Source organism: Anabrus simplex, chromosome 7 (genome assembly GCF_040414725.1).
Source record: "Anabrus simplex isolate iqAnaSimp1 chromosome 7, ASM4041472v1, whole genome shotgun sequence".
NCBI classification, from domain to species: domain Eukaryota; kingdom Metazoa; phylum Arthropoda; class Insecta; order Orthoptera; family Tettigoniidae; genus Anabrus; species Anabrus simplex.
In genome coordinates, this window is record NC_090271.1 from 307,484,888 (window position 1) to 307,499,049 (window position 14,162).

Genomic DNA, 14,162 nt, shown 5'->3' on the forward strand with positions numbered 1-14,162 from the left:
TGTGATTAGTGACGGGCAGAATTGAATATAATGTATTCGACAACTTGAGGATCGATACTTATATCCGAAACCATATTCTCGAGTTCAACATAACCTTTAAAAGTCGATGTAAGCCTAATTTACGGGGTACAAGATTTCCTTAAAATGACTACAAACAGTATACCGGTGACCAAATTACAATTAAAGATTTAAAAAAAAAGGGATTGTGCCATCATGTTGGGCGCTTTTGTATCTAATGTGCTTTATTTTATTAGATTAGAAAATTAAAAACTACTTGTGGTCGATTGTTGCTTGGCTTGGCGTTACTGGTATTAGATTTTTCGAAGAGTTTGGCTGATCAAAGTTGCTGAACTGAAATAAGTTTTCCCCGTAACAATGAATGTAAAGTTTCGAGATTTTTAAGTCGGTACCGGTAATCAAGGTTTGAAACCGGCCCCGCAGTCTGAGTTGCCTGCCTCTCACCTGGAGGGCCTGGGTTCGATTCCCGGTCAGGTCAGGCATTCTTACCTGGATATGAGGGCTGGTTCCAGGCACTTTTTCTACGATTACCTTTAATTGAAGAGCTATTTAATGGTGAGATGGCGACCCCAGTCTAGAGAGCCAGGAATAATGGCCGAGAGGATTCGTCACACTGACCGTGTGTCACCTTGTAATCTGCAGGCCTTCGGACAGAGCAGCGGTTGCTTGATAGGTGAAGGCCCTTTAGGGCTGTAGTTTGGTTTGGTTTAGGAGTGTTTGTAAGATCATAAGAATACTGTACATATTTCATCTTTGTGATGTTTAGCCTAATAGTTGATGGTTCATTCGTTCCTGGATTTTCCGCTTTCCTGTGTTGTACGTTGTTTTTTTTTTCCGTGGTCCCTCCAAAAAGGGAGAATTGAGGTTCCGCTGTATTTGTGTGCTGTAGGGTATGTTACATTCTAGATCAGCTGTTATAATTTTTTCTTTAGAAACCGTAAAGCAATACCTGAATGTTGTTTGATTTAAAAAAAAATGTTGTATCGCATTTCTTCTGCTTCTGCTTCTTCCATCACTTTTATCCAGGGAGCTCTTGGTTCAGGTTGTGGATCATTGACCTCCATCCACTTGTTGCACCTCCCTGGAGACACAAGAGATGTGTGTAGCTTCTGGGGTACTCCTTAGATTTGTTCTGACCTATTTTGACGCTTCATATAGGCAATTATTACAACGTGCTCACCACACCTAAAGGAATTTTATACCTATCTGCCAGGTTTCAATAAGGCCATCCCTAACCTGGAGAACAGATGCTGCCTGCTGAATTTCAGTGGCATTTCCTCTATTGAGGGACCAGCACCCACTAAGGAAGCTCCTACACCCAAAGCCGTTGGCCCCTTTAGAGAGTCAGGATATTTACCACTGCCCAACACTCTGCATTGAGTTGCTGGCTGTATGATCTTCTTGATTCCATAGCAGGTAACTCTGGTTAGACAGGATGCAAGTTTTACTAACTAGGTTTATTCTATTAGAATTTCCTAATTCAACTGTTAACCCTCACTAACTGTTGCTCTACATAGACCTTTATCCTACCATTACTGAACGGATTGTAAACAGTATAGAAACTGTATATTTTTTAAAATGTGCAGCATCAGTAAAATTGTGTGAAAAATACTGAATTGATTACCATGGTTGATAGCTTAAATGAAGGCTGTGATTCCCAACATGAGACAAAAATAGGCTTTATTTAAACTAAACCAAACCAAACCCCATGGCACTACAGTCCTTGAAGGGCCTTGGCCGCCATCTTGCCGTCAGATAGCTCCTCAATTCTAATCACGTAGGCTGAGTGGACCTCGAACCAGCCCTCAGGTCCAGGTAAAAATCCCCGACCTGACCAGGAATCAAACCCTGGGCCTCCAGGTAAGAGGCAGGCACGCTACCCCTACACCACGGGGCCGGGCTTATTTAAATTACTTTAGTAAACAAATACAGTCTGTATCAGCACAGGTTTAAAGTTATTATTACCAGTTTTTGTTATCTAAATTCCATCAGTAAAAATGATTAAATGTTATATTTAAAATGAGACTAAAATTTCAAATGTGCGCACTTAAAATGTACATGCTGAACAGAAATTTCATAGGTGACCAGGTTCTTTTGATCTGCAATGTAATTACTCTCTTTAAACTGCAATGTTATGATAGAACACGTCTGAGAGTACTAAGACTGGTCAGATGTCAGTTAGCATGGGACAACTGCTAAAGTGAAACTGACCTGAGCGTTCAGCTGAGGGTTGCATGTCGATTAGTAGCACATGATTCATGTGTCATGTCAAAGATTTAAACGGTGCATTTGCAGCAGTAGATTCATTCAAAATCTTTCCAGGGTCCTTTTTCTGGGCGAGAAATATTTCTGTAGATATTTTCCTGCTCTAGTCTTTTTGAACACAAGAATGCAAATTTAGCTCATGTTTGCATGAGTATCACATTAACAACAGATGCCATGATCATACATCCAAATGGAGCATTTTTTGTTATGAAAGGCAATAACTGAATTTTCAGAATGCATGTATTCATTGTCCACTTACTAGGCGTATCGAACCTGAACATTACTGTACCCTGTCGTATTTGTTAGATGAAAGGGTGTACAGTTTAGATTCAATGAATGTTAAACGGCAATACTACAAAACTTCGCACTTCACTCAGGAGAAATCTTGAGGTAATTTTAGTTCTTGTTTCCATTACATTACAAATATAAGGATATTTGAAAGAAGAAGAGAAAAGATGCCAAGTCACAAGAGGAACAATTTGGATTCATAAGTGGAAGGTCAACAGTAAAACCCATTTTCATTCTTAGACAGAACATGAGAGGGAGCTGGGAATATGAGAAGGATATATGTAGTAATGACTTTTATAGACTTAGGAAAGGCATATGACAGCATCCACACAACAAGAGTTTGGAAAAGCCTGAGACACAAGGGCTTGGCAGGGAACTAATAACAATGATAAAAGCAATATATGATAACTGTTTCTGAGCGAATTGGCCACGGCCGCTTTCTTTCCACTCCTAGCTCTTTCCTATCCCATCATTGCCATGAGACCTATCCATGTTGGTGTGATGTAAACCAAATTTAAAAAAAAATTATAACTGCTACGTCTGTGTGAGGACAACAGTGGGTAGTATTGGAATTGAAAATGGGCTAAAACAAGGGAGTGTGTTGTCACCTTTACTCTTCATAATGGTGATGGATGACATCATAAAGGCAGCAAGGGATTATAGAGGGAAATCAATAAATGCAATGATGTTTGCGGATGATGATGTGATCGTGGGAGAAGACGAGGAGGAGGAGGAACAACAGCTGAATGTACTGAATAGAAAGACTGAACAATGGGGACTGAGGATCTATGTGGAGAAGAGCAAGACAATGATGATGAGTAGAGGAAGTAAAAGAAGAAAAAGGAGCTATCATAATTGGAGACAACGAACTGGAAATAGAATACCACTTCAAATATTTGGAAAGTGAACAGACAGAAAATGAAAGACTGGAAATGAAAATTAATAGAAGGATACAGCTGGAGAGTGCATTTTACCACCGGGTATGGTGATTAATATGGAATAAAGTTGTACCAATGAAGTCTAAAGAAGTAATGTACAAGGGATATTGCTTACCTATAATGACATATGCAGCAGAAACCTGGATAATTACTCAGAGAGATGAGAGTAGAGCACAGGCAGCTAAAATGAAATTCCTGAGGGGAATTATACAGAAAAATTCATGGCTAAAGGCCATTTGAAGATGGCACAGATGTGCATCAGAAAAAGCTTTTCATGTTGCGTTGTCAAGATCAGAGCTGGCTGTGAGGATTGCCAACCTTTGCATGGAGACGGCGTCTTAAGAAGATTGTACAGAAGACAAGAAGGGATAGTGCCAAATGAAGACGTGTGAAATGAGCTAAATGTGCAAAAACTAAGTGACAAACTGGAACAGATTGAGGTGGTCTGTACACGTGAAGCAGTTGAAAGAAGAAAGACTGCCAAGATAAGCACTGTAAAATGGATGACAGGGAAGAGAGAATGAGGAAGACCGAGATTGCAATGGGTGGACTCTGTGAAGAACAGCATAGGATAATGGAACCTGAAGTGGAACACGGTGTTGGGTGATGAACGGTGGAGAGACAGGACGAAAAGGAGAGGAACCATATTTGCCTCTACTCGGTCGGCTGTAAAAGGGGAAATGATGACGACGACGACGATTACAAACAATAATGGTGCTCTGTTATTTGCTTCTTTTTCTGCTACAAGAAAGTAAATGTCTAGGAGTGACCCATACTTTTGTAAAGTGAGGCAGATTTAATACATGTTATGTTTGTTTACCACCTGATGAGGATGATCCTCAAATGATTAATTACGAGGCATGTGAGAAAAGTAATGAGACTGGCAGCACTGAGGGCGATATGGCAACGTTGTGTCTACCGGCCTGTGCTAGACCGGTTTGTTTATCCCTTCCACCTCCTCAGTCCGAGTTGCAACTTCGTACAGCTAACACATTATTTTTACAGCGTCATCAGTAAAGTTGTGTTTTTGTTGCGTGTTTCAGAAATGGAGCATCGGAATTTAGAGCAACGTTGTGCGATAAAGTTTTGTGCTAGGGGTCGTCAACAGGTCTATGGGGAACATTGCTTATCAAGAGCACAAGTTTTCCGCTTTCACAAATCATTTTTGGAAGGCCGAGAACACGTTGAAGATGAACCTCTCTCAGGGAGACCTTCAACTTCAAAAACTGACGAAAATGTTGAACATGTGAGGGCTCTTGTGATATCAGATCAGATGTAAGGCTTTTCAGGCGTTTGCTCTATTAACTAGCGTTTCATCTTAGGTCTGACACTAGACTCATCAGACTGGGATGTGTGAGACCCTACCCACTAACGCTGGGGTGTATGCAGGTGAACTTATCAGAAGCCCATTATAAGAGGCACAGTCTGATAACTGCATACGGGAGATAAATCTCCACCGAGCTCGATAGCTGCAGTCGCTTAAGTGCGGCCAGTATCCAGTATTCGGGAGATAGTAGGTTCAAACCCCACTGTCGGCAGCCCTGAAAATGGTTTTCCGTGGTTTCCCATTTTCACACCAGGCAAATGCTGGGGCTGTACCTTAATTAAGGCCACGGCCGCTTCCTTCCCACTCCTAGCCCTTTCCTGTCCCATCGTCGCCGTAAGACCTATCGTTTTTGTTTGTTTTAATGTTGTCAATCTTATGTTAATTTTAAGGACACTTCCTCTTAAGCATTACTTTGTCAATTTTATATATTTTTCATCTAAACAGTGTTACGTATCTGAAGATGTTGATAAAATACGAAACATGTACCACTTTTAACCATTAAATTGCCTTAAGCAATCATTGTATCGACTAGGTGGAAAATAATAAATACTTAATTGTGAATCTATTGAAGTGCGATACGGACCATGCTGATTTTATGTAGACCTATCTGTGTCGGTGCGACATAAAACAACTAGCAAAAAAAGATAAATCTCCACAATGGAATTATTGCCCGCCTTTCCGAATGGAAAATTCTAAGTTCCCATGGAGGGAATTAGATTTGTGATATCAGACCGTCGTTTAACAATAAGGATGATGAGTGAACAGTTAACTTTAAACACTTCACTGTACATCAAATTTTGACAGATGATTTGAACATTGCAGACAAGTGGATGCTTCATCATGACAATCCCCTGTGTCCACGGCCATTTCCATCAGTGAATTTTTTACCTCAAAAGGCATTACTGTTCCTCAACCCCACCTATTTACCTGATTTGAGTCATTTCCTTTTCCCGAAATTGAAACATGTACTATAAGGACGTCATTTTGGAACTCTGGAGAACATTCAAAAGACTGTGACCGACCAGTTAAAAGCCATACCAGTTTAAGACCTCCAGCGCTGCTACCAAGAGTGGGAACAGCGACTCTGCCGGTGTATAGCTGCCCAAGGGAACTACTTTGAAGAGAATAACATTGTTGTTTGAGAAAAATAAAAACTTTAGTTAGTATAAAATCAGTCTCATTAATTTTCTCACACAGCTTGTACATTTTATAGATTCCTCAAAAGCACTCAATGCACAAATTAGTCAGTTTAGTATTTTCGGTTGTCGAAGGCATTGTTAGGCATAGAATCTCAAGGATAATTTAATAAAACCACGTATTCAATACTTTCCATGTTTAATGTGGTTTGAATCTACATGAATTGATGTAGACTTATCAGGTCAGGTACATGTTTCACCCATTATTATTTGGGTCTGATAAGTCTACATAAATTCATGTAGATTCAAGCCACATTAAACGTGGAAAGTATTGAATAGGTGGTTTTATTAAATTATCCTTGAGATTCTATGTCTAGCGTCATCTTCAATACGGAACAATAATGAGAGTTATTTGTAAGAAAGCATTCTTCCTAATAACCACTGTGCTAGATCATTCAGTAAGTTACTGATGCTGGGTAATGAATCTTGAACTAGTGGGACATAATTTGTTTTGTGATGATTATCGTTGGGTTAACAAAGTTCCTCCAAATGATCAGAATCAAGCTTACTATCTATGTGATTGTTCCACATCAAAGAAACTTACATTATTGTTACTGCTGAGAGCTAACATCGTCATACGAATGATGGATTACTTTCAAAGCTTCATTGAGAGAAGATCTGAAGGAGTTTGATGAATTTGTTAATGAACATAAAGCTTTACACTAAATGGATCATATTTTTAGAATATATGCTTCGGACTACAGTACCAGTCAGTTTAGAGGGTAATTGCAATCTGTATATAATCCTGATAGAGAAACAACTCATGGCCATGGTATGTTTTCTAGATCGAGTGAATAACAAAATTCGGATTCAAACATATTTTTGATGTGGTGTCAGATGATGAAGAAAATTAATTATTTTTAGTAGTTGCCTTAGAGGGTTGTGGGATGTGATGGCTGTTCTGAGTTTCCAGTTATTTGGAATGAAAAGTAACAACTCCCAACAACATACCCCCATATTGTAATTTGTTGCATTAGTTTTATTTTGTTTATTCTTGTATACATTATTTTTGTTCTTGGCAGCAGGGTGGTATTTATTTCATATACATTGAAAGGCATGTAACAACCATTAACCTCCTCAGTCTGTATGTAGCATATGCTCTACATGTGGTTTTGTTTACATACAATAATACAATACAATTAAGGGCGGCTGTCAACAATAATTCAGTGTTTGTTTAAAAAAATCACTGTGGGCTTGTTTTTCAAGATAGAATTTTCATATTTTGCACATGTAATAAAATGGTATTAGTGAGTCTAAATGCTTTATTACAGTTAGAAATATTACACAGTGTGGTCAAAAAGTTGATATCATTTTTAGAAAATCCATTGTAACAAAAGTGCACCTTTCTCCCAAGACCAATGGACATATCACTATGAAATTTTTTGTGCATAATTTACAAACATATGTTAGTTTTGGGAACTAGAATTTTTTATTTGAGTGAAATGATTGGGTAGAAATTAAATTTTTAATTTCCAAAAATTTTTCAACCCCATTTTTCAGTTCATAATAACCCCATAATTTGGTTTCTAATAACTGTAGTCTCTTTATTCTAGTTCCTTAGGGATTTTGTGTTGCTATAAGCAAGTACTGAAAATTACATTACTCTGGCTCTAATAGCTGCTGAGAAAAGGTACAAAATAGTTTGAAAAATGTGATTGTGAGAAATGAAGGTTAAAAATTTTTTCTTTGCATTCAGTATGAAAATACTTGTTTTTTAAAGCCAGAGAATTAATGTCCTCCATAAGAATAGTGTTGTTCTTCATCCTCTTGCCTTCTCTTCTCTGATCTTCTGTGTTGTCTTGCAGTCTGCTGTAATTTTGGTAGACTGGCTTCAGCTTTTGCAATCCTCTTCTGATCTATTTCATTCAATATCCGGATAGTATATACTCCTGGTTCCATTCCTATCTGCCTTAGAACTTCAATTCTGCCTTTATCTCCCTCATTAAACCACAACAGAGCATCATAAACAGTAATAGAGAACACTATCAGTCCACAGAATGTAGTTTTTGGACACCGACCCCACACTAGGTCGTCAAAACTTCCATTATTATTTTGTGTCTTCCCATGAATACACTTTTTTAGTAATTCTGGGTCAGCCCGAACTCTGAATATTGGCTTTATTTCATTCATAACGCCTCAGGAAGTGAATGTTTGTTTGTGAGTAGTTCTATAAATATTGTACGTACACCAGTCACCCTTGGGGCATCCAAAAGCAACAGAGTAGATTGAAACTTGGTGCGATACATTCGCGCACCCACATAAACATTAATTTTTTCAGCCACTTCTAGAAAAGATATTAGCATGAAAATTTCACAAGATGAAAACAACATTCCAAATATTCAAAAAAACACCATTTTCAAAAAATTGAAATTTTCAACCATTCTCATTGACATCCTCCCTTAAAGGAAAAAATAATAATGGGGGGAAAGTCAACTCTGAGTCCTGATGTAGCATATATGCTACACATCATAAAACAACTTAGGGCCAGTTCTACCATCTGCTGGTAAAGTGGCTGGCTGCTGCCCGGGAAGTAAACTACCTGGGGGTGTAAATCAGCTGGTACTTTGCCTTGCGTGCAACCACCTCCGCGCAAGCGCTGAGTAGCTACCCAGAGCTAGACACCGATATACAGAGTTGGCTAGAATGATGATTGTCTATACATAGAATGATATTCAGCGACTGCTCACTTTCGAGTGTGGTGCTATATATCGTCAGATGTATGAAACTTATTTCGATTGTCTTATTTTCCTGTGCTTGCATCTGTTGATTATCACCAAAAAATCTAATAAGGGGAGTCTTAAGAGTTATGGACAACGATTTATGTCAAGCTTTCGTGATTTTAATCTATTAGCTTCAAAATCAATACCTAATTGGGATTAAAACCTCGAGATTACATTTTCTTACGCCAGTTATAACCTGTCATATAAGGCAGCGTTTTTTGGAAAGTATTCTCATAGTAGACTGGTCAAGTCGCTCGCTCCGTAATAGAGGGTACGCAGGTTTTCATCGTCTTTGTAATTTACATTAAAAAATTTATTTTCGCTCCCTGCCGTTGTTCTTAAATCTTTTTTTATGCGCTTCCATATACATATATACACCCACATCTTCCTTACGGACTTATTGCATTTGAGCATTCTATCTGCAGGTTTCTGTGAATTGATTAAGTATTTCCACGATGCTCTATTTGCAGCTAGCTCTGTGACCTCGTTTAGGTCCTCATGCTTCCATTTATTGATAATGCATTTCATTCTAATGTTTAACTTTATGAAGATAAAGTTGGAAGGTATTGTTAAAGAACTAATCGGAGTAAATATCCATTCATAGGAAGAGGAATTCGGGAATGGAATAGTTTCCAATTTCTTCGGAATCATTTACAAGAAGACTATGTAAACAACTGATAGGGAATCTGCTGCCTGGGCGACAGTCCTGTATGCTATATTAATCGTAACATTACTTTCTGTAAGTAGCACGCATATAAAGCATTTTCCTAGTAAAAATATTGTGATTAAATATTTCAATGAAATATATTATTAACAAAAGAACATATGAAAAGAGACATACAGGTTATACAACGCTAATAATGAAAAAAAAAAAAAAAAAAAAAGGTTCGTCATAATGAAGACTCGAACCTGCAAACCTCTTATTATGAACTGAGTGCATTAGCCATTACGCTACGAGGTAGCTTGGGGTAATTGAGATACATACAGGAAGTTATACCTGGTGTCTGAAAACTGAAAAAGTAGAAAATTAAATCCCATTTGAAATTATTTCCAAATAGGTTTTGATTTTATATCCTTTTAGAGTTTCTTTGCGAAAGCTTGACGTATAAAATGTGTTCCCTACCCTACCAATGCGAGAGACTGGTGTGACTGTTGCAACTCAAAGGAAGCATGGATGTTCAAAATACTGCAATACAGTATTGATCACTGTTACAGTATAATGCTTTTATCAGTATACTAAGCTAATTTGAGTTGTATGTCACCAGAAATACAGCTAATAATGTTCAGCTCTCAAAACTTGCCCGTCAGTTAGTCTTATCGGGCCCTCGAAGTGGCCGATAAATTACGTGCCAGATAACTACGATTTATGCGGCCAATAGCGCTACCTGGGAGTGGTCGAATGGAAACATCCTTTTACGCAGAGGGCAAGTTACGCACTACTTTACCAGTAGGTGGTAGAACCGGCCCTTAGTGAAACATATTAATTTTATTTTTGGTGATTATTTTAAAGTTGTTTGAACAAAATATAATCTTCATGTTTGGTCCGTATTGATGAACAATTACAGTAAAGTTTGTATTGATTAGGTGGACATTCATTTTTATCCTATTGTCATTGTCATTAAATTCCACTCGCCTACTTTTCTGTTTGATGCTATGTGTGATTATGCATTAACTTCTGTTCTATAATTACTTCACCTTCTTCATTGATTTATAGCTCTTATTTGCCTTCTCAAGCCATTGATTAATTAAATTAATCTTTGTTTATAGGTCACTCAGCTCTGCTCAGACAAATGCACCTATCCGATGTGATAAACTCCAACCAACTGAGGTGAAGGACCTATTGCTTTGTTTTATGTTTGTGGTGAAATACTTGGGAGATGAATATCTAGTCTCATGGTGGCAGCATTGTTCTGAATCTGAAGTACTCAACTTCTTCAGAGGCATTGAGTAAGGCATTAAAAAGAATACATTTTTAAAATTAATTGTCACCTTCGAGTGGTTAACAACATTAAAATAAATAGGAATTAGAAAGAAAATTTTTAGTAAAAATAAAACAAAAATTAACATGAAAAGAGAAATGTGAACCATGATAGTTACATAAAATCTTCATGTGATGTAAATTAAAATTAACATAGCTATGACAAAATTTAATTAGGATGTGATGATGAACTAGTCCACTACTCAGAGTGGAGCGATATTTAAAATAAGTTATCAATCGTTCGATTTTAGTTACATATTTTGATTCATGTTAGTAAAATTGACGGGTAAACTCCTGTGACAAATTAAGATTTAAAATTATGTTAAATTAAGTTACATTAGGAAATTTAATATTTGCTTACTGCAAGAAAATCACAGAGCTCTGGGATAATACATCTTATCTACACGATCCCGAAGTCAGAATGAAGCTACATTGCGATTCGCTTCCTGAAGGTACACACTAGTTGTGAAACAGCCAACAGCACAGCAGAAAAAATAATCAGTGAACGCACAGGAGTTATCTTTTGATTTTTCTAAACCAGTCAAATAAAAATTTTTGCTGATCTTTCAGTCCTTAGTAACTTCTCGAAGCTTGTGTGTTGTGCAAGTTCCAAAAAATTTGACACTTGCCGTACAGTGTGACCCACAAGTTCCGATTATTAGAGTTTAATTGAAAGCATAAAGAAAATTATTTGTTACTAGCTGATGTACCCGTGCTTCGCTACAGAATTTTCTGAAAGACTGACATTGTGGTTTCCTTAACTGAAGTCGACCTGTCATTGCAAAAACGTCAGTAGGAATGTAGCGAATAAAAGAATTTTTATAACATAAAATACTTGATCAAATATGAAAAATCGCACATTTTCTCACATTTAACGAACAGTACTACTTTGCCGATCTAACAGTCCAAAGTTCCAGAGCTGGAATGACCAGGTCGCAGACAGCCGTGAGCACTCCTCTGCCATTATTGTGTTAAATATGTACACTGCTCGTTCCAATCAGTGCCTCAGAGTAGGGATTGAATAGCTCGAATGCTATGACGAACCAGTGTGTTACGTACCAATAGTATCAGAAAATTTATGAACCGGAGGGACGGCATGCTAAAGAAGAAAGTTATCTTGCTCCTCAGTTACTTCCCGCCTTTATTCAGGCAGGTTATTACACTTGGTACGACCGGGCGAGTTGGCCGTGTGGTTAGGGGTGTGCAGCTGTGAGCTTGCATCCGGGAGATAGTGGATTCGATCCCCACTGTCAGCACCCCTGAAGATGGTATTCCGTCGTTTCCCATTTTCACGCCAGGCAAATGCTAGGGCTGTACCTTAATTAAAACCAAGGCCGCTTTTTTCATACTCCTAGCCCTTTTCTATCCCATCGTCGCCACAAGACTTATCTGAGTTGACGTGACGTAAACCCAATAGCCTATCCCATCATTGCCATAAGGTCTATCTGTATTGGTGCGTCGTAAAGCAAATTTACAAAACTACACGGTACGCAACAGTAATCCTATATATCAGAGATGAGTGGCAGCAGGAGTGGCAGCAGAAGACACAAAGCACACCACAACAAACAATGGTCAATGTAATGTTACTGTTGATCAATTTTATGAGCTTTCTATATAGTAGGCCTTCACATTTAGTTTTCTTTCAACTCTATGATATTAGGGCATCTTATAATATTATTTATAGCGTAAACTGTAGTTCCTTATTCTCTGACTTAACATACCGATTTTCATTAAATTATGTTTACCCATTTTCTCGTGACTCGGCCCTGATAAGGATGTAGTAACAAAAATCCAAATTCATGAATATCTCTGTGATCATATCTGATATGGTAAAATTGTATGACATAAACGATCGAAGATTTAATACTATATAACTTCAGTTATGTAATATTTATCGATACGACCAGTAATAACTTAATATTTGAGAATTAAATTTTAGGCCTTCCCCTAAACTACTATTTCACTCAGCGTGTATAAAATTATTTATTGGCTAAATTATAGCGACTTATTCCCTGACTTTGCCTACCGATTTTCACTAAGATAGACCACTAATAATATAAATATTTGAGAATTAAATTTTAGGTCTTCTCCTGAACTACCATTTCACTCAGCGTGAATACAATTATTTATGGGCTAGATTATAGCGACTTATTCCCCGACTTTGCATACCGATTTTCATTAAGATACGATCGCTAATAACATAAATATTTGAGAATTAAATTTTATTCCTTCCCCTAAACTGAAATTACCATTTCACTTGGCGTCAATAAAATTATTAATGGCTTAGATTGTAGCGACTTATTCCCCAACTTTGCATACTGATTTTCATTAAATTCTCTTTAGCCGTTTTCTCGTGATGCATGTACATACATACAGATAGACAGACAGACAGAAATTATGGAAAATTAAAAAGAGCATTTCCTTGTTACTGTGGACATGACTGGTTCAGAAATACCATCTTTTTAAAATTCTGAGCAATGTACAGATAAAACTCTTATCTATATATTATATAAAGTAAGAGTTTTGCCTGTACATTGCTCAGAATTTGAAAAGAATGGTATTTCTGTATCGATCATGTCCACAGTAACAAGAAAATGCAGTTTTTACTTTTCTGTAATGTCTGTCTGTCTGTCTGTATGTATGTATGTATGTATGTATGTACATGCATCACGAGGAAACGGCTGAAGAGAATTTAATAAAAATCGGTATGTAAAGTCGGGGGGTGAGCCGCTACAATCTAGGCTATAAATCATTTTATTCACGCAGAGTGAAATGGTAGTTTAGGGGAAGGCCTAAAATTCAATTCTCAAATATTTATATTATTAGTGATCATATCGATAAATACTACATAACTAAAGTGATATAGAATTAAATTTCTGATCATTTACGTCTGATGCATTTTTACCGTACCGGCTATAACACAGATATTCATGAATTTGGATTTTTGTTGCTAAGTCCATATCAACGCCGAGCCCCGACAAAATGGGTAAACAGAATTTAATGAAAATCGGTATATAGAGTCGGGGAATAAGAAACTACAGTTTAAGCTATAAACAATGTTATTCACCCTGGGTGAAATGGTAGTTTAGGGGAAGGCACCTAAAATTTAATTTTTAAATACCTATGTTCTTCGTCCTATGGAAAAGTACTACATAATAAAAGTTATAGGGAATACAATTTCCTATCATTTATGTTTTATTCAGTTTTACCGTACCGACCATGATAAGAGTGGTATATCAGAACCGGAAGACAATATTAATACTGTAATGTGAAGGCCTATAATATCGAAAGCGCGTAACATTGATCAACAATAACATTACACTGGCCGTTGTTTGTTGTAATGTTCTTTGCCTCTTATGCTGACATTCAAATCCGATAGATGGGATTACTGCTGCGTACCGAGCATAATAGCCTAACTGAATATTGGCAGGA

General features: G+C 37.4%; 1 protein-coding gene across 1 annotated transcript in view; it reads left to right on the forward strand.

Annotated features, from left to right (window-relative positions):
- The window catches only part of Ziz (dedicator of cytokinesis protein Ziz), a 542,949-nt gene that overhangs the window by 382,290 nt on the left and 146,497 nt on the right, over positions 1 to 14,162 (forward strand). Inside the window, exon 25 of the mRNA XM_067151766.2 lies at positions 10,520 to 10,699. Within this exon, the coding sequence (XP_067007867.2) occupies positions 10,520 to 10,699 (180 nt within the window). The remainder of the gene's footprint in view (positions 1 to 10,519; positions 10,700 to 14,162) is intronic.